The sequence below is a fragment of the Hakea prostrata genome, chromosome 2, assembly GCF_041222555.1.
Source record: "Hakea prostrata isolate BN-2017 chromosome 2, UWA_Hpros_2, whole genome shotgun sequence".
Taxonomy (NCBI): Eukaryota; Viridiplantae; Streptophyta; class Magnoliopsida; order Proteales; family Proteaceae; genus Hakea; species Hakea prostrata.
The window spans coordinates 63,956,755-63,984,117 of record NC_142601.1 but is presented as its reverse complement, the minus strand read 5'-3'; the positions used below and the strand labels follow the sequence as shown (position 1 = coordinate 63,984,117).

General features: G+C 36.3%; 3 protein-coding genes, 1 non-coding gene and 1 pseudogene across 6 annotated transcripts; 3 read left to right on the top strand and 2 right to left on the bottom strand.

Moving 5' to 3' along the window:
* The first annotated feature begins 711 nt into the window (after nt 1–711).
* Nucleotides 712–7,552, top strand: LOC149025668 (zinc finger (C3HC4-type RING finger) family protein / BRCT domain-containing protein). 2 transcript variants are annotated; one of them, XM_089145861.1, is made up of 8 exons: nt 712–814; nt 1,145–1,269; nt 1,363–1,496; nt 2,109–2,298; nt 2,501–2,641; nt 3,646–4,314; nt 5,929–6,108; nt 6,643–7,552. In XM_089145861.1, exons 2-8 carry the CDS (start codon nt 1,147–1,149, stop codon nt 6,817–6,819), a joined length of 1,614 nt encoding a protein of 537 aa, XP_089001987.1. In that variant the 5' UTR covers nt 712–814; nt 1,145–1,146; the 3' UTR covers nt 6,820–7,552. The 2 variants fall into 2 exon arrangements, with proteins under 2 accessions (XP_089001987.1, XP_089001986.1); XM_089145860.1 differs by having other exon boundaries at nt 2,501–2,647.
* A 4,191-nt stretch (nt 7,553–11,743) lies between these two features.
* On the top strand, nt 11,744–12,178 carry LOC149025667 (E3 ubiquitin-protein ligase RHA2B-like). Its single transcript, XM_089143593.1, has one exon. The coding sequence runs from the start codon at nt 11,744–11,746 to the stop codon at nt 12,176–12,178; it is 435 nt and encodes a 144-aa protein (XP_088999719.1).
* Nucleotides 12,179–12,979: 801 nt separating this feature from the next.
* Nucleotides 12,980–13,051, bottom strand: TRNAP-AGG (transfer RNA proline (anticodon AGG)). Its single transcript has one exon. It is a non-coding gene; the product is annotated as a tRNA-Pro (tRNA).
* A 243-nt stretch (nt 13,052–13,294) lies between these two features.
* Nucleotides 13,295–16,362, bottom strand: LOC149025665 (cyclin-D3-1-like; annotated as a pseudogene).
* Nucleotides 16,363–21,130: 4,768 nt separating this feature from the next.
* Nucleotides 21,131–26,014, top strand: LOC149025664 (uncharacterized). Of its 2 annotated transcripts, none has more exons than XM_089145858.1 (6): nt 21,131–21,445; nt 21,573–21,599; nt 21,716–21,778; nt 25,427–25,508; nt 25,612–25,657; nt 25,744–26,014. In XM_089145858.1, exons 1-6 carry the CDS (start codon nt 21,404–21,406, stop codon nt 25,751–25,753), a joined length of 270 nt encoding a protein of 89 aa, XP_089001984.1. In that variant the 5' UTR covers nt 21,131–21,403; the 3' UTR covers nt 25,754–26,014. The 2 variants fall into 2 exon arrangements, with proteins under 2 accessions (XP_089001984.1, XP_089001985.1); XM_089145859.1 differs by having other exon boundaries at nt 21,142–21,445; nt 25,430–25,508; nt 25,744–26,006.
* The last annotated feature ends 1,349 nt before the right edge of the window (nt 26,015–27,363 follow it).

Here is a 27,363-nt window from a genome sequence, read left to right as displayed (position 1 = left end):
AAGATAAGCATTTGAACCATAATTTAATAGACATTTTGTAGGATGAATTTACAAATTTCATTCCAATGATTCAGATTAACCAAACAGTTAATTTATAAACTATGACTCCATAAATTTGAAATCTCAGACTCAAGTAACCAAATAGGCCCTTAAGTATTTCACCATGTGGAATTTGGCAAGACCTATTTTAAGTTGATTTTTGTCTAGTTGAAAAAAAAAAAACTCTTGGTAAAAGTAAATACCAATATGATATGAATTGTGCATTATTTCCTCAAATTGTTTCACATATGTATATTTTCTTCACACTATCTCTATCAAAGCTTTAAAGTATCGGTATCCAGTATCCTATCGATCATGTAATTTTAAAAAACGTATCATCCTCGGATCGAGTATTGTATCGTTCTAACTAATGTATTTTAATATAATTCAATTTAGAGACGAATTGAAATGTATCATTTCGATTGGATCAAATATGAATATGTATCGACTAGTATCATATGGCATCGTGTGATGTTTTAAACCTTGTCCTCTATATAAGAAGGGGAAGCATTTTAAGGGAGCGTGGCTCGTGTGGGCACATTAGAGAACGAGAGAAGGCGTGGCGGCGATCACCTTGTCCCCGTGTGGGCCCCCTATATTTAATGATATAGTGGTAGGTTTATTTAAATCAGATCCATTTGATTTTTATTTTTTTTAGGGGTGAAACATTTTTGAAAAATTCAAATAGCAATATTCCCGGCAAAACCTTTCGAGTTCCTGACGGAAGACCACCTGTTTGTGGACAGATTTGGGCTTCGAAGCACCGCGTCTGATGGTAAACTCTCAAATTTCTTCTTCTTAATCTGTATCTCGCTGATTAATGAATTTAGTTTTGCAAGTCATCGCCTTTTTATCCCTATTGTTTTTACCTTCATCGAGAATGAATAGATTTATAGGGTTTCCTCTTCATCGCTTTGTCTCAAATTACTTTCTAGCTTGAAGATTTCACTGATCATATTATATTTCGTGTTTAGTTTGGTCTTAATTTTGTAGTTTCATAGATTTGAAGCTCGATTCATTATGTTCATTCAGTTGCTAAGAGTTATTTCGATTTCTTTTTGAAATGGAAGTGTAATGTGCTATTGTGGAGATTCTGCTGTTGTAGGGATGGAATCTGTTGTTGCTTCCGTTAGTGGTTACCATGGCATGGAGCGGTTTAAACTCATCAAGCTTATAAACCAAACAGGTGCGAACTATGTGGGGACAATGACGAGATCAACAACGCACTTGGTGAGTTGTAGTTGGAGCTCTCAACTCATTTTATTTGTACGATGTCTGATTTACTAATTGCCTTTGGATTGTTTGTTCCTTATGGTCGTTAAGGTATGCCGGAAATTTGAAGGGAGGAAATATGAACTGGCTAAGAGTCTTGGAACTACAATAGTTAGCCATCGTTGGTTTGAGGATTGTGCCAAGGAAGGAAAACGCCTTCCAGAGAATCCTTATATCCTGCAGAGGTACTGATCCTTGTGGCTATGTTGGTTGTTTTGAAGTGAAAATCAGTTTGTTTAGCTGGTATTTTTGGGTGCTTCGTTTAATAAGTAGGTTCATGTTTTATTTTATTTTCCCCCTCATACCAACTTATTTGGCATCTATTTAGTTTTTGATATAGTTCCCAATAATTCGAGATATCTAGGAACTATATACTGCCTGTTGATTTGTAAAATTATGTTGTTTAATTATTAGAAGATTCAGTGCAGAAGAAAGTTATGGTATAGCCCAAAGTTGAATCGTATAAACATCAATCGAGGCTTTGTCTTGGAAAGTCTGCCATGTGACTGACATTGAGTACTGACTTGGATATTTAGTAAGACAAATGCTTGTTATTCACAAAGTCTGCTCCACTCATTATGTTCCATATCTGTGAGTTATAAAAAATAAGAAGTTATTATTGCTGTTATCCATTCTATGTGTCTTGACTATACTTGATTCAGTGCAATATTTAGTATACTATTAATAGCAGAGGTTTACTCATGAAAAATTCATCTACATTCTACTTTTTCATACTCGATAAGTTGTTATGGCTGCTACATGTTGCTGCTCATTTTTATGGTGTTTTCACTATGCAGTGGGGCGGAAGTAGGACCTCTATTATGGGATGTGCCACTTGGAAAGAGAAACAGTTCCTCAACTGGAAAGAATGGTAAAGCCCTGTGTGATCAGTCCAATATACACAATGCTTCTGTGCAACGACCGCCTGATGTGGATTGTACGGATGTTGTGGAAGTTGCCTGGAATGATTCTCATTTGTTAAAGGAGGTAATGGTGAATTTTGTTAGGTACTTAATTAATGTACTGGATGGTTCTACAAAAAGGAAATTCAGCTGCTTGTTTGGCCATTGGTGTGATAGAGGCAGTAGGTTGTACCTTTATCAAGTGTCTGAAATTGGTGATGCTATGCCTTGGTAATTGTATAATGAAGTCATCCAATGTACCAATGATGTTTGTCTTCTTATTGCAGAATACATTTCCTCATAGCATGGTGGCAAATAAGGGTTCTTGTAAAAGCAAGAGAAGGAAAACACATAAAACTCTGAAGCAGGAATACAGTTTGAAAGCCAACAAGTGTTCTCTTGATCTACTTGCTCCTGGAGTTGTTAGAGTTCAGGTTCCACACTCAGCTGCACTTATTTTTAGTGGCTCTTATGATAGTATGATACTGTTGAAATTCAACATTACCTCTTTGCATTGCTAGCTGCTTCATGTTTGGTATAATTTCTTTTCAACTTGTAGGATTTGTACTTGGGTTAGGAATCCTTGGTACTAATTGTACTAGGAGGCTTAATATACACAAAGGACTGTATGGGCGATTTTACCTATTCAGTCACTTGTTCCCTGCTCCATTTTATTGATTCTGTTTTTCTAGAGTGTTATACTGTCGCTGATGCATATGATTCATTGTTGAAGCCATTGAGAATCCTCCCCTCACCCTCTTCTGCTTTTAAATGCAAAGTAAGCCTGTAGCTTTTAAAATATTACAACAACCCAGCCAAATGGGGTTGGCTACATGGGTCCTAACCCTCCAATGGGCTCTCTTCAAGGCCATACTTGATTCAAGGCCTGGACCATGGATGCCTTTTCACATTTCTGCTAAGGTTATTTTGGGTCTACTCCTAGCTCTTTAAGTTCCTTTAGTCAGGATTAAATCATTCCTCTGTACTGGACTATTCTTTAAGTTCCTTTAGTTTGGATTAAATCATTCCTCTATACTGGACTATTCAAAGATCTCCATTGAAAATGGCCAAGCCACCTCAAATGACTTTCTTATAGCTTATCATGTGTATGAGTTACTGCCAAACCAGTTCTTATTTACTTTATCCTTAGTTTGCCACTCATTCATCTCAACGTCCTCACCTCTGCTACATGGAGTTTATCTATATGATGATGCTTTACTACTCAACATTCTCTCACCACACAACATACGTCATATACTCCCTTACATCAACATAACCTATCTTGTGGCCTCTGAGATATTGTTTGCTCATAACCAAGTTTAATTTTATTTATTTATTTATTATTATTATTATTTTTTCTATTCATTTCCCCCCTTCTCATTACTTGATGCAAAGTTAAGATTTTCACTGAAGAATCTTATTTAATAAACAGAATGAAGAATCTGCTTCCCCTTCCACTATGCCTTATGGGAGCGGGAAAAGAAACGTTCACAGTGCTGCTGCTGGCACTAGTTCTGCTGGTCCCACTAGTAAGGGTCGACGACTTGTGAAAAAGGATTCCGTGGGAGACATATTGGACTCTTCCTTATTCAAGTGTGAACAAGAGCCTTTTTCTACTGAAGCCAGTTGTCAGCAAATCAATACTGATGCTGCATCCGATCATATAAATACTATGAGGCATGACATTAATCAAGTGGCAATCAATGTTGCATCTGATGATTCAAGTGATTTAAGGAATGAGAATGACCAAGTGGCAATCCAAGGAAGTGGGTTTCGTTACTCCCACGAAAATAATGATGAAGGGTTGGAAGGAATTGAAGATGTTTTAGAATTAAACAGCCAACACCCTTCTGATAATTTACTTGTTGAAGGCGTGATTCCTACCCATGAAAGGACCGTGGAGAATGATTTTTGTGATTTTGAGGAGCAGGTTGGTGGAGCCTTGGGGCTTCCTGGTGATCTGAGAGAATTAGCTGACTTGCCAACTTCAACAGAACTATCATGTGTTATATGTTGGACAGATTTTAGTTCAACAAGAGGTGTTTTACCATGTGGACATCGGTTCTGTTATTCATGCATTCAAGGCTGGGCAGATCATATGGTACGTGTTCTTGGTGGTGCAAGTCCATTTTCTTGGTTAAATTTGTTACATCCTTCATTTTCAAATAGAGAAATATAATGAGATGGTATCATTCTCTGTACTTTACCTGTAGATTCAAAAACTGCAGAAGACACTTTACCTGATGTTCATCTTCCCTATAGTGTCATTATTCTAGGAATACTACAAACAACCCTTGGCTATTTGAACATAACAACCACCAATCACTTGAGCAATTGTCACCTTGATTCTTCACAAACAAATTTTGTGAATTTATTGTCACAAAAAAATTAGGTTAAAGAAAGAGATTGAAATGTAATGATGAGCAAAATTGAACAGAGATTTCTTCTTTTTTCCTGATTTAGACACACTATGGTAGGACCATTTTTTATTTATTTATTTTCTGGTTATCAAATTTTTTTTACAGGAAAGTAGAATACACAGTTTATGCTTATGAAGATGTCACCAATGGAAAGTCTTAGTTTTGTACAACTTTCTTGCTTTCATGCCTGTACTAATTCCTGGATCCCTTTTGTATTATGGGTATTCTTTATTTGCAAGCGTAGGTCAATGAAAGGAATAAATTCAATTTTTTTTTCTGTAATGGAGTAAATATGAAATGATAATTTTCTGAACATACGAACATACATATGTGGAAAATATATATAATAAGGGCATACCCAGTACATGAGGTTCCCACCACTGTGGGCGCTTGCAATGGTCATAAGGGGGAAAATATATATACATGTGAATATTTATTTATGAAGAACCTTTTATGTTTCTGATTTTGTTGTGCATAACATGGAACTTTTACACAAAGGAATGGTTTGTAGGTTCATTGCCAAAACATGTTCTTCCAACTTAAAATTAAAAAATTTAAACTATAAATTGGCTTTAAACAAATAGATCCACTGATAAACGAGTATGTGTATAGTTTAGTTAAAAAGATTGGATCACAACACATTTATGTTTCTCTGTTGTAGGTATTAGAGGTTATTTATTACATACTAACCGAGCTGGTTGCTTAAAAAATTTCAATATTAGATACCATAAACTTGTTGCATATTCATTATTTGAGAGGTGACAAGTGCATTAACAATAACCTCCATTGTTTTCCAAAGCTTTTCTGCACTAGTTTCATTTATAGTTTACATTATTAATTACAAATGGGTGTGGGGAGTGGTGTTGCAATCCTTTTTGAGACACTAGTTTTTCTTCTTGGTCGTGTGTTAGAGGGATTTTCCAAAGCACAATTTGATTACAGTTCTTGCTACCGAAAAGAAATTTGGTTACAGTTCTGTCTTTTTGCAACAAGTACATCTTAGTTTTCTTTAAAAATGCAAAAAGTTAGCTTCGAACCCTGGTTCAATTCTCTTGGACACTTAAGGTTGATAATGTAGCTCAATGATATAGTAACTAGCAAAGTATATTTTGTTACATTTCTCCTCATTTACTATTTGGGCTGTAATCAACTTCTGAAACTCTGTTGATAGATATGGTAAAGTTGATGGCTGGTAATTTTTCATACGTTTTGCTAGTTTAATTGTGATTCTTCTTCTTAAATTTTTTTTATCAAGTCTGGAGACGCTCTTGTAAGTCATACTGTGATCCTTGCAGGCTTCTAGTAGAAAGGGTGCAACTTGTCCTTTGTGCAAGGGTATTTTTAAGAGCATTATGAAGGTGGACTGTGCTGCCTCTTCTGACCAAAAAATATATTCACAGAGCATTCCATATTCTTCAGCTGCTACAGATATTTTCATTCTTCCTGATCAAGAAAATTCCAGTTTCAGAGGCCAGGTATTGCCTTTTACTACTTTTATATAAGCAAGTTGCAATTTTTTATACCATTTTGTCAAAATATCAGGTCTTCGTATTAGATGTTGAACTTTTGAGATTTCTTAGAAATTGCTTAGTTATTATCAGCACTTAGAAAACTGGTACTGTAAATATTGCTTAGGCGTTCAGGTGATCATATTATGAGTATTTAACCCTAGCAATGAGAAGCTGGTCAAGTCATTGCAGCCAATTGCTTGTGGCTTCCTGGTACCTCCAAGATTTCTGTGCCACAAAGTCAGTGTTTTCATTTCAGATATTTTCATGTAACTTGTATTGATGCCTTCGCCTTGTACTTCTCTGTCCTCTACCCCACACCCCATTTTCCCATGATCTTTGCTGGGGGTGTACCTTGGATCTAAACTGTGACTCTGTTGGCAGATTCTCTGACATTCTTACATGACCTTAATGTCTTTGTAGTGCACCTTGTGTATTTATGATTCTCTTGAGTATATTATTTGTTGTTGCTAATTCTTCTTTGGTTTCTATGGTTTTCAGTCTTCAGTAATGATGGTTTGTTCCGAGTGTCGTTGTCGGGAACCTGAGGATCTTCTCATTAGCTGTCATCTATGCCAGAGTAAATGGGTCCATTCCTACTGCCTGGACCCTCCTTTGGATCCGTGGGCATGTCTTCATTGCAGGGATCTCCGATCACTGTATAATTACATCCGCTAGTTCACCAAACCTTTATGTTGATCTGTTTTTAAATTTCAAACGTATTTGGTAAGTGTTACAATTAGTATTCTCTAATTAGATTTAGTATAATCTCCCTTCTCATTGTGTTGGCAGTTGATATATCTCATTTATATGCCAACGCCTATGGGCTTTAAATACTGGCAATGATATTGCTATTATCACTGAAACCATCAGACCTTAAAAAAAACAAGACCTAAGGTTGTTTAGTCTGTACTGTGAATAAAATGTTGGATATAATGGCTTTGAGAGATGACTGTTGCAGTAGCGTAGTTCCTGTTTTGAATGCTTACCATTGGCTATTATTAGTGTAATTCGTGGCATATCAATGGTCTTTTAAGTAGTACCTATGCCTTCCCAATTATTGATATGATTGTTTTTACTGCAACTCTTTTTCTTTTTGGCTGCTAATGAAGCTGATTTTGTATGTGTTCTCTGTCTAGTCTAAATTTAAGAAGTTTCAGTGAGATTCATTTTTGTTGTTAAAATGCAGATGTCAATGTAAAATTTTTATTCCATGAACCTAACAACGTGCAACATGAGTGGACTGTTTCAAATGTTCACTGGCCTCGCTTAGGAATTGCTGACCAACTTAGCTGAGCCTTCAAAGAGCCCTAGGTAAATGATAAAAAAAGGCAATTAATTCTTTGTATAACGTTGTCTTGGTTGCGTGGAGGAGTTTACCTCTGTTTGTTAGCTATAAGCTTAGAGTTTGGATGAGAACACTTCTGGGGAAGTAAGGAATGATCTTAGATCATAGATTGAAGCTTCCAAGAAATTGATGCTGACTCATAGAATTGCAAAGAAACAGTGTCTATTGTCAGTAGGTCCTTTGTGTCTAAGGGACTTTGTTTGGTTTCTGCGCAATAAGCCAGCCGTTAAATCAAAATTTTAATCAATGGTCGAGATTTAATTTCAATTGATATTTTGAAATTTGACGGTCGAAAATTTTGACTTGACAGTCATGCCCATTAAATGCGCATGAACTAAGCAATTTCAATGAAAGTTAAGTGTTTGTCAATTTGCATCTTGAAAACAGACCAATCAAATCCGCTTCGTGTCTCACGTTTTGTGAATTGTTGACAACATACATATACAGTACTTGGGTTTGGGTGGACATGGGAGTTGAGTGTAGAGAGCAGCACCACCGGGAATTGAAAACTGTAGATGGGGTGGACGTGTCAGTCCCTAATGTGTTGGGCCGTGGACTTAGATTGACAAGGTTTCTATGGGATTTTGCTTTAGTCCCGTGCATTTGATGCACAGCTATCATGGGAAATACTTCGGTTTGTACGAGATTTTAATCTCAACCATCAAAATTTCATTGTCAAAATTGAAATCTCGACCAATTTCGAATTCCACGGATCGAAATCTCTGTTGAACGTCATGTACATTTAATGCTCATGACTGAATTAATTTGAATTTTTATGTGGGGCTGGTTAATGGTCTAAAATATGATAAACTTGATCTCTTCACTCACGCGCAGCACGGAGTAGGTTTAAAATCTTTACGTGAAGCGTTAACAGCATTTTGCAATTAATTCTTTGTACAAGGTTGTCTTGGTTGCGTGGAGGAGTCTACCTCTGTTTGCGTGGAGAAACCAGTTCTTATGCAAAAACGTTTTTTTAATGTTTCTGTACTAAAAGACCGTTCTTTGCTTGAAAATGGGCGTTTGATAATCCATTCTGAAAATATTTTTAAAACAGTAACAGAATATATTGGGTTTTTTTTTTGAAAAATAAGTTGGTGTTTGATAAACTTGTTCTAAGGCTTTAATTTGAACTAATTTTATCACTTTCGTTTCTGTTCTTTTGTGAAAACATCTTTTTGATGTTTTGCAAAAAGCGTTCTTTAAAACACTTTTCTGACCGGTCCGTTCTTACAGAACAGAAGAACAAATCGTTTTATCAAACGTCTCTAACCCGTTCTTCTGCTTCCAAAGAATAGAATAACGCCAAAAATATTTTTAAAGAACATTATTAAACGCGCCCTGAATTTGAATGAGAGCGCCCTGAATTTGGATGAGAACACTTCTGGGAAGTAAGGAAAGATATTAGATCATATATTGAAGCTTCCAAGACATTGATGATGACACATAGAATTGCAAAGAAATAGTGTCTAATGTCTTTAGGTCCTTTGTGTCTATCAATGCAAGGGACTTTGATTGGGTGTTGTGCATTAAGCTAGCCATCAAATCAAAATTTTTGTCGAAATTTTATTCTCGACCATTAAAATTCAACAGTCGAGATTCAATTTCGACCGAGATTTTGGATCTGACGGTCCAAAATTTCGACTTGACAGTTAATACGCATAAGCCAAGCAATTTCACATTGAAAGTTGAGTGTTTGTCAATTTGTTTCTTTGAATCAGACCAATCAAATCCGCTTCGTGTTTCACGTTTTGTGAACTGTTAACCACATACATATACATCACTTGGGTTTGGGTGGATATGGGAGTCTTTTTTGGCCAAAAAAAAAAACTCTCATATCCACCCAAACCCAAGTGATGTATATGTATGTGGTTAACAGTTCACAAAACAGTGAGTAGAACCTCCGGGAGTTGAAAACTGTAGATGGGGTGGACGTGTCAGCCCCTAATGGTGAAATATGTGTTGGGCCGTGGACTTAGATTGACAAGGTTTCTATCGACCTTGCTTTAGTCCCGTGCATTTATTCATGCAAAATACTTCTGTCCATACGAGATTATAATCTCGACCATTAAAATTTAACTGTCAAGATTATAAATTTGACGGATCAAAATCTCACTTGATCGCCATATGCATTTAATGCTCATGGCTGAATTAATTTGAATTTTTATGTGGGAATGGCTAATGGTCCAAAATATGATAAGCATGATCTCTTCACTCTTGCGTAGTGCGGATTAGGTTTTGAACCTTTAAGTGAAGTGTTAAGAATATTTTACCTATAAAAAATGTGTTACATGTCGAAAAATACATGTGATCCATGTAATTTTTGTTTGGCTAGCTCTTTTTCCCTCTGACCTTCACACCACTACTGAATGGTTGTCTGTTCAAATAATTTTTTTTATTAATATCAGCATGTTTATTTAGTTCATGATCTATAAATTATTATGGGTGTGATCTGATGTTTTGTATTCTTTCCTTTGTTTATGGGTTATTTTTCAAAGAATCATTATTAAATGGAAGTGTGGAAAGCGTTTAACGTTTATATGAGTATATATATATATATTTGGATAAATTTATGTTTAAGTTTATTTAATTTTAAGGTTGTATGTGGTTGTGCATGAGAGCTTGACTATTTCGTTGCTTACAATTGGATGTGATATGTTGGGGGTGATGATGTCTCAAGATCTACACAGTATTTTTTCGATAAAGAATTTTGTTTTTTTTGGGGGAGGGGGTTAGTTTTTTCTCTTTAATAGAAAATTTGAGAGATATGTGAAGAAAATGATTGTAATCTATTGTCCATTAGAATGAAATAAATCTGATTTCATAAAGACAAAATGGTGTCGTCAAAACATTTAAAATCTTGTATTTGTGATGCAATTGTTTGTGGTTTCTATTCTCTTTTGTGTCAATCATTTTAATTTGTGAGCTTATTGAATATTTGTGGACGTATTTTCATTCGTACTAGAACGATCTTATTGCAACTTTCTTTTCCCAGTTGATACACTTTTTTTTAATACTTGATTAATAGACATTCATATCCTCTAATAATAATTTTGAAAAACTAATGAAAAACAAACAAATCTCACAAAAAAATTGTTGTATGATTAAATCACTCTTAAAAAACCACCATTTAGGTTGGGAGAAATTTTCCTTTGCACCTTATCCTCAGTTGACCTCATATTGATGCTAATGAGGCGTGATCAAGCACTATTCTTCTTTTCACAAGAAACATGGGGGTTGCTAGATGGGTATCCTTTGGGAGTGTTCTTGAGTTGGAGTTAATAGCTATTTGGATTGGCCCATGTGTGGTCAAGGAAATGAGTTTCATGCCTCTTCATTTGGAATCGGACTCCTTGAAGGCTATGAATTTTTGGACTCTGAATGTGTGAATCGAGATAGATTTGACAGTCTAATAGATGAGATTGACTTGGTGTTTGATGGTGTAGATTGTATTAGGTGTTATCACGCAAATAAAACTGCAGATTGGATGTCTAAAATGACACTTAATCCTGAGTGTTTTTCGATCAGCTTTGGAGGAGATTCTCATGGCAGATTGTATTTCTTGTCATTCTAGTGTTCTTCTTGGGTTATTGATCCCGTTTATTGTAACCAAAAAAAATAATAATAATAATTTTGACTTCTACTCAAAAGTAAAACAGTAATTTTGAAGTAGGATTTTTTTATCATGATGGTAGAATGGTGATTTCACCTTCTTTTGCGTCAACGGTGGATATACTTGTCTTCTCCTTTTACCCCTAAACCTGTCTGCAATTTGGCCTCTGCTGTGTTTCATGTCTGCTACAAATAATTCTGCGAGAAACAACCACCACCACTGGTCCATGATCCACACTTTAGATCTTTTCAATTTTTCTCATCTGTGTGAGGAGAAAGCCACCTTTGAGACTCCGATTTAAAAAAACGTACACTTGAGGGCGACGAATTTGTCTGTTTATCACGTGTTTGTTGTGGGTTTACAAATTATCTTTCAGACTCGAAAACCACAAGTATTGATGATATCTTTCTCTGGCACTGTTCCCCATCCTCTTCTCTGCGGATTCATGCATATAAACAAGTTACAAGCAGTCACCATTTCAACAAATTCATAGTCGTCTCATCCCATATATGATGATGCAGAGGATTATGGGTATCTTTGAGCCTTCCTTTCTAATCTTCCTTTCACCACTTCTTTTTTCTCATTTTCTCTGTTTTTCCGTTCTAGTTTTTCCCATTTTCATCCGTGAATCAATCAATTGGGCTATGGGTTTTCTTCAGAAAACCTGTTCCAAATTGGGTTTTGGGTTGGGTTTTTCAGGCGATGGAAGCCACCTTGATTCCGTTGGTCCTTCTGATAATCTGAATTCCTTGGAAGAACTTGGCATCACCCATGTCAAGTGCTGTCATCAGTCAGATTCCAAACACAAGGAAGATGTGGTATGTGCAGTATGCTTATGCAGGATTGAGGAAGGGGAAGAGATAAGGGAGCTGAGATGCCAACATCTGTTCCATATGGTCTGCTTAGATAGATGGGTTGGCTTTCAACGCCGCACATGTCCTCTTTGTAGGGGGTTTCTTGCACCACCCAGGAGAGCTGCTTCCACTATTGGAGATGAACAGGGTTTTGCAGCAGTGGTGGTCTTAAAATTTACAACTTTCACTGGTCACAGTGATCGATGTAGATGGTGGTTAAGGTAATTTATGGTTCAGAAGAAGAAAAAAGCACCTCCTAGCCAAGAAACTTTCTAATGCATATGTAATGGTTTCAACTCCCCCAATATGTAAAACCCACTAGAGTAGCTTCTTTAGCTGATAAATGGCAAGTAAGGTTATAGAAATCTATGCTATGGTTTCAGAAGCCGAGAAAAAGAAATGAAAATATTCGAATTTAAGGAAAGAGAAAGCCATTAACCAATGATTGTCTCATCATATTTTATTTCATTCTTTGTGTTTTTTCCTCTTTTATCTTTACTTTCAAAAAAGCCTAAAGAGCCTGGGAATAAGCAATCTTCTTTCTTTTTTTGCCTATTCCATGGATAATAAGGAAGTGACTTATGAGGGTTCTTTATAGATGGTGTTTTAAATTTAATTTGGGATTTAGATTTAATAGTCCGGCTATGTAAATTTTGTTTCAAGCCAAATATGAGGGATCCAAGTACTAAATATTAATTTCTTAAAAGTGTTAGTGATACAATACTCGATGCAAGATGATACGTCTCCTAAAATCACCTGACCGAGACGATACTCAATATCAATACTTTGTACCTTGCATAAATTGCCTTATCCATCTAAAGAAGACTGTCTTGCTCCTCTCAAAATGAAGGGCATGGGCTTCTACTTAATGACTTCAAGCAAAGGGATTTGTTAATGAAAAGAAACTCATTGATCAAACAATTGAGTCTTGTCTTCCCAGGAAAGGGGACCAAATGCAAAAACCAATTGGAAAGGGAAGGCTAAAATTTGAGAATGAAGTGGGGAAAAACAATATTCTCTTTAAAGGGGGCATTCCGAGAATTGAACTCGGGACCTCTCGCACCCTAAGCGAGAATCATACCACTAGACCAAATGCCCTGATGTTGTTACCCTACCAAATTATTCGGTACGGTATTGGTAATTTGGTACGGTACTGTACGACATTTCAAACCAGCAAACCATAACTGTACTATACAAAATTTAAATGGTACGGTATGAAACGGTATTTTAAAAACGGTTCGGTACGGTTTCGGTATGAAATTGGTATGACAAAAACGGAGCTGTTCGGTATATGGTACGGTATGAATTCGGTATAAAATCATATCACTTTGCTAATGAATCCTAATTTAGAAAGGCACTCCAATTTACTAATGAACGTTTGACTGGTCTTTTAACTTTTCTTAATCTGCGATGAGATGATTTTTCCTCAAAAGCATCTCCCTGATATGGGATTTGCATCAACCATGTCAATTGCTGCAAATCAAACATTAAAATACCCAGTTAATTACATTTTTCTGATTGCTTAAAAATAGAAGTAAAGGTTGAAAAGCAGAACTTTGCAATTTGCAAAAGCAATGAAAACTCTCTTTCTGAACCTATAATACAAGATACAGCCTTAGCAATGTCCACTGTTTTATTTTCAGATGATACAGATATAGCCACTACTGCTGCAACTTTTGATGGTCTGAAATCTATCAAGTCAATTCCTGCAATAAGTTCCCACCAAAACCTGTGGGTCAGACCACCCTAAAAATTTACTCTCAATATTCTAGTGAGAAATTTTAACAAACAGAAAGTGGGGGAGACGAGAAACCTTTTATTGTGCTTGAGATCAATTGAACTGCTCTCGAGAGAAGTTTTTGGGGGTGGTTGATCATCATCATTGATCTTATGAAGAAAATTGTCAATGAATGAGAAAATTGTCACGGCTTGCATTCTCCAATTCAATGTACTTGACACATGAAGTTCCATTCTCTTGATTGTTCTAGCTTTAAAAACAAATTTGCAATCCCCAATCTGATAGCAAAAATTAAAAACCACATCAACAAAAGCATCAATTCCAAAACACAACAGTTCTAGCAAATTGTCAGTTACGCAGAAAGATTCTCCAAATAATACAATGTAAGGTTGGTATATATGGTTCTTCACCTGTAAATCTAGGGGCAGAGGCACTGTAGTCTCTTCCATTTTAGCTGCCAAAGATAAACAAGCCACAACCAACAACTGCATCACCCATGATTTCTCTTTCTACAACAAATAGCAAAATCAAATCAAGGATGGGCAGATTAGATACAATAGACACTAAATAATATTCTCTTACCCAGAAAAGGATTTAATAATATTATGAAATACTAAGATGTTTCTGGGTCAATTTCCTAAACTTACAGGAAGTTCATACACTGAGAGGAACCGATCCAAGTAATTAATTGATGGATAAGCAGTAAGAGGTCCAAAGCTGTAATGGGCATGAACCTGTACAAGACCAAAATAATAACATCAATAATCAATAAAAAGGACAAAACCAAACTTGGTCCAAAAACACTAAATCAGAAAACAGGAACCCAGAGATCTTATTGTGATATAATTACAATAATCGACATTCAACAGTAAAAGGTGATTAGTGAAACTAAATCCCAAACTAAAATTACAAAACTAACCTTAAATAAAGTATGAAAACGGTACGAAATCGGTATTCGGTACGGTATACGGTATGTACCGTACTGAATTCCAACAAATGGTTTCAGTACATACCAAAGTATGGTGCGATTTTAAACGGTTTCGGTACAGTATTGGCACCCTTAACTGCTGTGCACAACAAGAGATGTATATAACAAATTTTTTATTCTTTTCACAACAATTACCACAAAAAGGGAAGCATCTTTTCCAGCATCATCTTTTCTTTTTCATATAATTAATCTGCAAAGATAACAATATTATGACTGCTAAAATACATATACTGCCAGAAATTGCAAAACAACAGAAGAAACTTTAATTTACTTGCTCAGCCTTTGGAAACAAGCAGGAGAGAAATGGATGAACTGAACCTTAATGTGGTATTAGGCACTCAACTAGTAAGGCATGAATCGCGTTACTCCACTTATTTTTATTTTTTTGAAAAAATGGTAATTAAACAATTCTAAAAGTCTTACTATTAAATTTGATAAAATTAAATCTGAAAGTCTTTGATTTTCCGTTAGCCATGGGCAGCCGTTATACACCTAGAATTTGTGTAGAAACAATACCATGAGTAATGCCAATTAAGGGTTGGTTAAAGGAAGAAGCTGCCAAATCTGATTACGTGTTATCGTATCGATAATATTGTAGACAGAGACATTTCGGGGGCCGTATGTTATGTCTTGTGGTTTTTTTTTTCTTTTCTTGGACCAAAACAAAAGATATGTCTTGTGGTTTGGAACCTAGAAAGTGTCGAAAGGTTGGACCACTCTGCCAACCCAACCAATGTTCAAAATTCAAATGTCATTATGGTACTTCAAGCCTACTTGAATTATTGCAGAGACGACATCATTTTGGTCTCATTTATTGAAAAATAGACTTTTTTGGAGCAAAGAGACCGTGTTTTTTTTTTTTTTTTTTGTTGGTAAGAAATTTCCATTAACCGAGAGAAAAAACAACCCGCGGAACAGCCTAGGCAACTGGAGAGCATAATTCCTGAAGCCAAGGAACGAAAATAGGTTAAACCGTCGTACACGGGATCGACATGGCCCTCCTTGCAAGAGCATTCGCAACTACGTTTATCGCTCTTGGTACAAAACAAAATGAGCACAAGAGGAAAGATGAGCATAACTCCCTAATAACCTCCACCAGAGGAACTAAGCATAGGGGAGGGGAGCTGGAAGCACTGTTTATGTATTGGACCAGTATTTTACAATCTGACTCTACAAGAAGATGATTACAATCTTCTGAAAGTGCAAATATCAATCCAGCTCTCATGGCGATAGCTTCCCCTTCCAACACTGAGTTGCATAGTACCGGTTCAGAGACTGCCCGTACCAAGACACGTCTGAATTCAACTTTAATTTACCTTGAGGCGAAGGTTCCCATTTCTGTTGATTTTCATCAGGTTGAGCATTATTTAGCACTTCCTCACCTCCTGATGTCTTGATTACCTCAAATTCAAAATGTTCTTTTTGAGCTGCCTCAATAATTTCTTTTGGGGTAGTTTGTTTTCTCCCAAAAATCCTGTTATTTCTTGCAATCCAAAGGTGCCAAACAATGAAGGAACATAGGTTGAGTATCGATTTGCTTACCTCCTTTCCGATCCTTTTTACAGCAGACCAACTTTTGATCCATTCTGTTAGTAATGGTGTTTTCTCAGGTGGAATGTATGTAAGTGAGCTACCAAACCATATTTGCTTTGCAATCGGACACTCAAAAATAATGTGATCCATAGTTTCCAGACTGCACCCAGACCGTGTTCTTACTTATGGTCATGGGAAACCTATTTCAAAGAGTTGGACTTGCTTAACAAGAGAATATATCCATTCTAATAATATGACTAGACTAGGTATATATTTTCTTGTTGAGTTTGAGTGTCTTGTATTTTATAGGTTTATATTATTATAATTTATCTGTAATTGAAATAGGATTTAGATCAATTTATTAAAAATAGATGTAAACATATAGAAATTAAGGTTTTGGATTTTCCTATAAATGTTCTTTTTTGGGGTAGAAGTTTTTAGAAAATAGCAAAATCTTTTTGAATCATGGTAATTGGTAAGTTCATGGGTTCGAAACTTTGAATCCAAGCTCTCATTTTAACTATGACAACGAATGAGGGTCGCATAGCGTGGCACATATAGAATCCTCTCCATTGGTTATTTATATATGTGTCACGTGGTGCTCATCCATAGCGGCAACTAGATGACGGCTAGAACAAGTGGCTCATTTGCAAAATTGGGATGGAAAAAAAAAATATAGGCCCCATATATACCGATATTATGGAAAAGAAAAGGAAAAAAGGAATTTTGTAGAAAAATGTTAAATGTAAGTTTACTTATTGTTTTTCATATTTTTCCACAAAATTACACATATTTTATAAGGTAATGAAAATACATAAGGTGAAAAAGTTAGCATATTGATCAATGCAGGGTTGGTAGAATGGTAAAGATCCATACTTCTCAGTGGATAAATCATGGGGTTTAACCCTTGCAGATAACGTCTCCTCCTGAGGATGTAATCAAGGTACGAATAAGCTCATCCGAATGAACCTCAACTTAAAAAAAAAAAAAAATATACATATTATTTCATCATAGAAACTTCTTTAACTGCACGTTTTTCCATCACATAATTTAAAAAAAATCAAAATTTTAAAATCTCATGAAAAAACTTATATTTTTCAGCAAATAAACGGGCTTAAATTATTTAATTAATTAATTATTATTATTATATATTTTTTTGGGGTAAGCCGCCTCACTTAGTTTCGTGAGGATTTTTTTTTTCCTTTTTTTTTTCAATTAGACGTGGTTTACACATTCAACTTTTACAAAAAAAAAAGAAAAAGTAAGGATTCTAACTTAAGAAACTTCACCTAACAGTGATTCGTCTGTTTTCTCTTCCTCTTTGGCTCTTTTCATGTGTGCCGCACAGAAACTAGCGTGAAACAACGATCACACGCTCATGGAAAATTTCTTCAGTCTTTTCAGATGCGACGAAATTTACTGTGGGCACGCCCTCCATCCAAGATTTCAAGGGTCAGCTTGACGTTACGGATTTTTTTTTCTCCACTGTTTACAAGCACTAATAGTGATGGATATGTTTGTAAATCATGTGTTCCTTCAGTTTCTTGTGGATTTGGGAACCTCATCATCATCTGATGTACAAAACTACAGATTGCCCAATCACTGTCCTGTTTCCTGAAGACTTCGTGACATCAATCAAGCTGCTTCGTAATTAATTTATCTTGCCCTGTTTCCCTTGTCTTTGCTCTGCACTTTCATGTCTATATATATATATAAACGAGATAGATTCGAGCATTCCCCACTTCACCAAATCAATTCAGAGTACATTGTACATACATCCATATGATGCAGACCCCCCCTATGGTTTTCTTTAATTCTTCCTGTCTAATCTGCCTCTCGCCTTTTATTTTCTCCCTTCTTCTCTGTTTTACTACCATTTTCTTCCCCATGTTCGTGCATCAATCAATCCTCCTGATGATGGGTTTTCTGCAGAAAACCTATTCCAAACTGGGTTTTGGTTTGTTAGTTAGTGGAAACCACGATTCGGTTCTTCCTACACCTGATGATAATCTGAAATACTTGGAAGCGCTCGACATCACCCATTTCAAGTGCTCTGAAGACGTGGAATGTTCGGTGTGCTTGTGCAACATTGAAGAAGGGGATGAGATAAGGGAGCTGAGATGCGAGCATATGTTCCACAGGGTCTGCTTAGACAGTTGGGTTGGATTTCAACGCCGCACATGTCCCCTTTGTAGGAGTTCTCTTGCACCCAGGAGAGTTGTTTCCAGTATTAATGGAGGGGACCAAGGTTTTGCAGAAGAGGTGATCTTGAAGTTCACATTTTTCTCTGGTTACTTTAGTCGATTTAGGCGGTGGTCAAGATGAATTTTATGCATTTGTGATTCTCATGTAGATTTTTAGATCGCAATCGCACCGCTAAACAAAGAAATGTTTAGTGGTGGACTGGTGCGTAGGTGGTCTTCTTAGCAGCAGCACATGTGTTTGATCTTTTGCCTCAAAGCGAAATATTATACCCTTTTCGTACTTGGGTTGCTGGGTTCTCTTATATCTTCTTTCCCCTTCTTCTTTTGTTGGGCATAGGGATTAGACAGCCAGATTTAACATAAACGATAATTAGGGGATCAAGATGATAGATTGATTGATAGTATTGGGTGGTGATTCAAGCGCCAAAAAAAATATAAGAAACACATAAAGAAAGCAAATTTGAAGAGCACAATGAGGCCATAACCAATTCAGGAATCATTCTTAAAATGCCTGTTTAGGAACTACCCACTCATGATTTGTTTGTTAATTGCTACTTGCTGATGACCCGAATCTGATATTAAAAAGAATAGGGTTGACAACTTAAAATGTAAGACTCATGACTCAAGACTTCGAAAGTTGAGACTAGACTCTAAAGTCAGTTTCCCACTATTTCTTGTTTTGCCGCTATAAGTGAAAAACAAATAAGGATTTTTCATTTAATATTGCAGGGTTGGATATCTTTTAATAGTATATATAGAAAATTTAATGGCTTGTATTGCAGGATTTTTCATTTAATAATGTAGAATGTTCAAATCCCCTTGGGGGTCATGGTGAAGCTTCGCTTCATATTTAAATTATATATGTATGTAACAACTACCTCTTTAGGAGAGTAGTATACGTCTGTGTAAGGTGGTAAGAGCAAACTTTAATTTCAAAGAAAAAAATTTAATGATTTTTTTTAGTAGCAATAAAAGGAAAAAAAAAAAAAAAAAAAAAAAAAAACTAGAAATGTTACATCCCAAATACTAATATGCATCAATGGCTGTTTTTAAGGCAAGAACTCATTGTAGTACACCCTATGAAATTGGGGAAAGGAGCCATATCAATATGAATGATCTTCAATAATGCGGTACTAACACAATCTTTTGGTGATTTTGTATGTCTTTTCTGTGGTTAGAAATCTTTATATCTCTAAGTTGCAACACAAGTGTCTTATGGAGTAGTACTTTCTGTGTAGAATTGTTTTTATAATTTCTGTGCGTTATGCCAAAACATTTCAAAGACTTTCGAATTGGTATGAGTTGTCTAACCTTGAGATAGCCAAATTTGGCTTAGTTAGTCGACCGACTTGGTACTTTCTGAAATTCACTTGTTTGATCACCCCTCATCAATTCTTAGAGCCACCCTCATTGTCTACCAACTGTCGTGATTCACTTGTGGGACTACGCGTTTGGTGGACTTCTCGTCAATCAATTCTCAGTGAGAGCGTGATTGGGTACAAGACGGCCCTTATACAATAGCATGCGCATTAGAACATTAAATCCAACACTTAATGCTCCACACCTATACATTTAATGAGCTGCCTTATCAAAAGATATGCCAATACATTGAAATATCTGAATATTATTTTCAGATGTTTTGTTAGGAGATCAAAGGAGAAATGTCACATTTAAAGTGTAGTGTACATTTGGCAAAGTTCTTTGCAAATCTCGAAAAGAGTGAGCCAAACCAAAAGCTTCTTGCTTAAGTTCGGTTCTAGTCTCAATCTCCCTTCTCTAATCAGATATAGTGATCGAACGGCTGAGGTTTGTCTCCTCCATGGTGTTTCATTCCTCTATAAGAGCGGTGATCTGAACCTTCATGGAGTAAGCCAAGATACCCTTGCATTAACCTTTGCAACCACCCAAGAGAACTATATATCTTCGGACATTTATTCCACCTTTCGGAGGAACTGTGTTATTCATAATCTAATATTACCATCAAAGGCAGCCTACTCTCACCAGTTTTCTGTCAACGTGTCATTGGTTCGGAGCATTCTTTGATTGAACCGGAGTAAGGAGATTCATTGTGCTATAAGATCTTTCTTTGTTAAGGATGAATGTTTGATAATCTCATTCCAAAACTTTAATTGGCAAACAAGGACATGGGATAAATGAGCAAGATGGAGAAATTTGTAAGCAAAAGTGGGGTGATCTTGAGAGATTATCATCATCGAAACACAGGTTGCGTTTGTTTGTAGGAATAAAGGTAGGGTGGAAAAAAAGGGGTGGGAAAATTCTTAAAAAGAGTGTAGATTTCTTATTTTTTCCTTAAATCCCAAATTGGTAGATTGTTTGGTTGCATGGGGTGGGAAAGTGGGAGACAAGTTTTCTTGAATCAAGGAAACTTGTCTGATGATGTGGGAGCCCAACTTTCCCACCCAATGCCATTTTAAAATCTCACATATTTGGTGGGACTTTGTGGGAAAGTTGGGAAAAGTAAAAAGTGGGACCCACCCCTATCATTTTTTCACAAAACCCTTTCCTTTCTTTTCATTCCCCTCTCCCTCACCTAACTACACTTAGGACTCACATGTTTTTTTTCCCACCCATTTTTTCTCACCCCACCTTTACAAACAAACGACAGCCCCATATTTTCTGCAAAAGTGGGCTATTTTCTACCGATTCGTTCTTTAAGAATGAACCATCTTAACAAATACGTACAATCTGTTCTTCTGTTCTCAAAAAACAAAAGAATGCCTGAAATGTTCTCTACGACCGTGGCCAAAAAGGCATACTTTGTTTCATCAGTCATCACCGCCAAACCCTCGCTCCTTCTTCCTAAGCCTCCAACCCCATTTCTTTTTCCTTCAAACTCAAACCTGCTTTCCCAGTTCGAAATCCTAAACCCTAAACCCTAACACTCGAAGAGGAAACCAAGGTTGCGCGTAGGTTTCACAAATCTTCACATATTTACTGGGAGGGAAAAGACATCGAAGTTCACAGCCATGGCGACCACCAGAGTTCAGAGGATCATGACTCAGCCTATTGTAGGTTCTACGATGACCCTTCTCTCTCTACCTTACTTCTGGTTAAGGTTTTTTTTTCCTCTTTATTAGCTTACTTTTCTTTTTTTCTTTGCTGCGTGGGTTGTCGGGGACACGAACTTGTCGCTAGAATCTCATCTTCAGATTTCTCCAGAGTGTAAGTCCTACTTTTCTCCCTCTCGTTTGATGAGTTTATAGTGCTAGTTCTTGAAACTGGGCCAACTTTTTTATGTTTTAGATTTTATTTTATGCTGTTCTGTTTATTCCATGCAGAAAGCTCGCATTCAAATTTGGCTTTTTGAGCAGAAAGATTTGAGGATTGAAGGGCGTATAATTGTAAGTTGTTATTTGTCCCTCACTCTCTCTCTCTCCTTTACATTTGTCTGGTTATGATTTCAGTTCCGCGAGTTTCACATCATATCACTTATTTGTTGGGTTAATTTAAGGCTTTAACCTTGTCGGTTTCTTCTACTGCTAATGATAGTTTCAGAAATGCTTCCATCATTCCTTAAGGCTTAAACCTTCAGGAGTATGGTCCTCGGATTTGACATCGAGCATTTGCTGCAAACAATGAATTGATTTGCCCCCTGCTTGGCTGCAAGTCTTCATAGTTACTGCAATTTCCATTTGGAAGACAGAATGCATAGATTGTAAGATTCATTTAAAAGAAAGGTTCTTACGTGCATTTTTGTTTTAGCTGCAAACTACAAAGAGGATGGGTTGGCTTAATCAAGTAATATGTTGTCCCCCCCCCCCCCCCTTTCCACCCAAAAAAAAAAAAAAACAGCCCAAAAGAAAAAGATGTTAATAGGCTGATTAAAAAAAATGACAATCAAACGAACACCTCAAATGGAGGTTTGGAGCTTGTTCGAAATGAGTTTAAAACTTGTTATTCAAGGGGAGCAAATGGTTCAATAACTCAATTTCTTTTGTATTTTAAATTTAGCCCTGGATTAGCATTTAGTAATTATATGGTTGTGTGATTATTTTCATAAATAATGAGCCATGCCGCTCGCCCTCTCAATGGAAGTGCGAAGGTTTTCTTGAACTGATGTCTTTGGATTCATGTATGATGCAAGCGATTGTTTGATCTGTAAGTCAAATCTGGTGTCAGTTTGATGCACAATACAGTAATTCGACTGCACCCGAAATCAGGAGCATGAACTCCCAACTCATATCCCTCCCACAACACAGGACTCCTACCCTGAGATTTGTGTAGCCCACTATGTGGGAGCACTGATCCCCTACAAAAATTCAACAGCCCACCTACTGTGTTTGGAGCTACAGCCCCAAATGCACTTGTCACACGCCCTGCAAGAGTGCTTACAATCATTACTGGTTTTACAATGACAACCTAATTATATAAGTCTACCCTTACCCCCAAAGTAAATTTACAGGTAATACAAATTTGAAATTAAAATAAACAGTATAATACCCTTTCTGATTTTAATGTCTTGAGATGGTGTACTCGATGAACACCTTATAAGACGAGGTGTAGCAACTCCAAATAGAATGGCAGCAAAATAACTTAACGAGCAGGTATGATGATGATAGACTCAATTAACAGCAACTTGTATGATCAAAGTGTCTGGCAGTACCTTCAGTAGTAGTAGCCTCACTCAACTATACGTAATCACTAATCAGCCAAATCAACACCTTCAAAATGCTTCCTCCTCAAATCTGGCAGTAGGTTCATGCAGCATTTACATGTTAGAGGTTGTGTCAGCATCATATTCTCTTCTTTCTTCCATGGTTCTGTTGTTGCCTGTCTTTGGTCAAGCGTTCTTTCTCCATTGTCCTCTAGACTTTCAATAGCATCCTTTCAAAGATAACCATTGTAGCAACAGCATTGAGTATTTTCAAGCCATAACAGGTTTATCATACCTTTGACTCAAACTCTCTATTAACTTTTGTCAGCTTTCCCTTTTACTCTATAGCAATGTCAGATCTGCAACTCAAATCATGACTTCAATTCTGCAGATATTCCAGTGTATCTCAACGTTTCCATCACAAACCTTCATAAGAAGGATGGAAACAAGTTGTCCAGAGAGAAAAATCCACTTTAATTGCTTACTTATTTGATGTGAGCTCTATTCCCTTCTTCTTTTCAAACTTGGGCTGTGAGGTTGTGATCCTTGATTTAATATGAATCAACTTTGCATCCATGTAAGAGTTCTCAATGAACTTAATCATCTCACTGTACTTCGGCTCCAGGAAAAGCAGAACTCTTCGATATTCTATCCTCAAAGCAGATTGTTTTTTAAGATAGAATACCATGATTTCAAACTTGAAAATATATCTTTTACTCATGTGCAAGGATCTCCATCTTCAGCCTTGCTGTCCATGCACTTTATAGATAAGAAAGTTTACCTTGCCTTACTGTCACAAGCATGTAGAACTCCCAATTTAGATCAACCACCTCATGCTTAGACCTTGCCTTCTCCAGTTCCTTTCAGTTATGTACTTTTTAATTATCAAATATTTGCTGCCAAAGTAATCCATGCATGAATAAAAGAAGCTGTCCCCTTTAGACATTGGAATCCATACACCCTTATTGAATGATGATTAACTTAATTGGGTCTCTTTTTGTATTCCTCTATATCTACAGCTTGTTTCCCCAACTCCAGATACAAGTTACAAATGAGAATGACTGTGAGAGAGATTCCTATTTAGAACTGTCCAGCTACCTTTCTCTTGCAACTCCTTGCTAAAAGAAACACTGCTTTCATGCATCCAGCAGGAGTCCTAATTCTGAAATTTGTTAGCAAGATGCATATTTATTACGTATGTGCTATGCTGAATTAGAATTTTAGGGGGATCAGATCAAGAGTCACTAGGTGTCAACCGAATATGTTCTGTTTTATGCCCTGTTGTGAAGAGTGAGACCTATTTGTAGCTCAAACCAGCTACTATTTTTTGTATATGCTTTCTGCTGATGATATTGTTCTGGCAAATGAAATAAAAGTAAGAGCAAGTTTAGAGTTGGAATTTTGGATATCAACCTTGGAATTAACAAAAGCCGAATATATGGTGTAAAATTGGCCTCCATAAGATTGGGAGTGAGGTGGTGAGAATTGATAATATTGGGTATTTCAGATCATAGTTGTCACAAGCAAAGCACCTGGATTCCTAGGTGATGCCTTGACAACAATGTCTTCAGTACGTAAGTTAAATCATAATGAGTAGTAGTAGAGGATTAAGCTGCACATATAATTAGAATAGAATGGAAGAAATGGAAGATTGTGTCTGAAGAGTTGTTGATTGATGTAATTCCTTTAGAACTCTGGGCTGTAAAGATAACAGACAAACAAACTTAGTGTAGCTGAAATGAGGTTTTGAGATGGACAAGTAAAATTAGAAGTGATTTGAGGAATGAATCAGTTGTGAGATAATTTAAGAGTAGCTGAGACTCAGATACATGATGAGTTGTTAGAAAGTTGTTTGCGGTGGCATGGATATGTACAGGGGAGGTGTTTAAATGCTCCAGTGCAGCTGGGATGATTTGATTCAGATTGAAGGAGCTAAACGCGTTGGCAGTTGGTCTAAAATGACTCTTAAGAAAATTGTGAGAAAAGCGGGGAGGAAGTACATGCATAACCTAAAGGTCGCTTTGAATAGGGTTGCTTGGAGAGGAGTTCAATGTAGCGGATTCTATTTAGTTGGGATACGGCCGAGTTGGGTTCAATTAAGTTAATGTACGTGTGTTGGCTTCTCTCATTCTATGCTGAATATGTTTTGACTTGGGAGAAAAGCCAGGGTTGACTGGTGATTGTTCAGTCAACAACCATTAGCAAGTGATTTTGTATTCTTGAGATTAGTATGGTGGTGTATCAGTCTCATGGAGACCTATAAAAGCTCACAAACTAAGTTACCTTTTCATTGATTTCAGAGTAGTTTTTATTGGATATTGTGCATTTTTAATTAGCAGTGGAGGACGAAAGGGTGCTTCAAATCTATTCTAATAAAAATTTGATAAATGTTTTGCAGGGGTTCGATGAATACATGAATTTGGTTTTGGAGGAAGCTGAAGAACTTAACGTCAAGAAGAACATTAGAAAGCCATTGGGTACTTAACATTTTTATGGAGATTATTTTTTATTGTTTTCTCACACTTTTCTATATTAAATAATTGCTTACTCTTTTTTTTTTTTTGGGGTGGGGTGTTTCAGGAAGGATTCTTCTAAAAGGAGACAACATTACTCTGATGATGAACACGTAAGTGGAACCAATTTATTTCTGCATTTTTCTTAATGTTAGTTCGCCCCATCTTACCTTTAGCTGTCTGTCTCTTCATGTTTCAGGGGCAAATGATGTATACAGGAGGAATTGCTTGAACAAAACACCGTGCGGCTTCTGCTCATACAGTTGCTATGTTTCTTTCAACTTAGAATGAATTCCTCGTGTATTATTGAAAATCTGTTATAGTGTAGAATATGGCGTGTCAGGTACATTGCAACTGGATGTTGGCTGTGTAAAATTACTATTGTTTGAGGTTCCTAATCAAGTGGTTCAGAGTTCAACAGGCAAACAACTCAATTGATTGAACCTAAATATTCGAGTGGTAGGTAAAACCTGAAACTCTCAACTTTCAAACTTAAATCATCTACGATAAATTGGTGAGGATACTCAGTGCAAGGATGATAGAAAAATTGCGCACAATACAGGCTTGCTGTCTATAGGAGAATTCTTATTCAAAAGTTTAACAGTTTCGGCAAATAAAGAAAGCAGGCACCATGCTTGATTAACTTTTGAGTGCACATTGTTGCTCATCCAATTCATTAACATCTTAAGATCAATTTCTGGGTTTTTCTATCAAATCAAGTCTTAATACTTAATAGGTATGTGATTCCCAGATATTTCTCATTTACACAACAAGGTTAGGGTTCATTTTTAAAATAAAATGAATTAAAGGTGAGATGTGGTTTTACCTTATTGGGTGGTAGAAAAGCATTAGGAAACACATCTACCTATACCAAGCCTACAATATGATATAGGGCGATGCGTATTTAAACTTTTGTTTTTCCAAATTGTCTCTCATGTCTCTCAATGTATCGGCTAATGCCGCTGATACATGCCAATATATAGTTGTACGATGCGATACACAATGAAACATATCCATAGGTATAGATTTAGCTTAAAAGAGCGAAAAAGCCTGGTCTCGTGATAAGCTACAAACTCTTACATTTTTTACTATTTGTGACTAGCTTGTCTATTGATACTAAATTTTGTGCATGAAGATAAATTTCTTGAATTTGCACATCCAAAAACTTAGGGGAACTTAATGTTCGGATTAAATAATGTGTTATGTTAAAGAGAACACATTCTAAACCTCTTAGGCCTTAGACATACACTAGAAGATGCGTTTGACACCAAATTGAATTTATATGTGAGGTGAAAGTGAAACCTTCAATGTTTGAAGGCATGAATTATTTCAAGGCAATCAAGCCATGTGACTATTCATTACAAGATAATGGGTTGGACATATAAGCCTCTCAATTGAAAGGTGATTTTTTATTCCTCTAGCCTTCTTTCTCAAGATAGAGTTTATTGTTTTCTATTTAAATTATATTACTTTCATATGTATTTTGATGATTTCTATTCTATTATTCAACAATCGATACGATACGAATCTAAACGTCTCTTAAAATCGCTTGATACTTTAAACAATATGCTTGGAATTCAACTCTATTTATGAGTTTTGAGCCTTTTCACCATTTGTTTTCTGTTGAACAGATTAGTAAGCAACCACGGATTTAGAAGCCAAGCATTTAGGTGATACTTAGTCTTTCATCATCGATAGTGGAATGGAATGGATCTCACTCTTAACCAATGGAAATGGGGTTTAATGTTTCAAAACTCGTCTCTTAATTTTCCCCTTATCCACTGAGAGAAGAAATTCCATTGAAATCTTCAACTTAAAG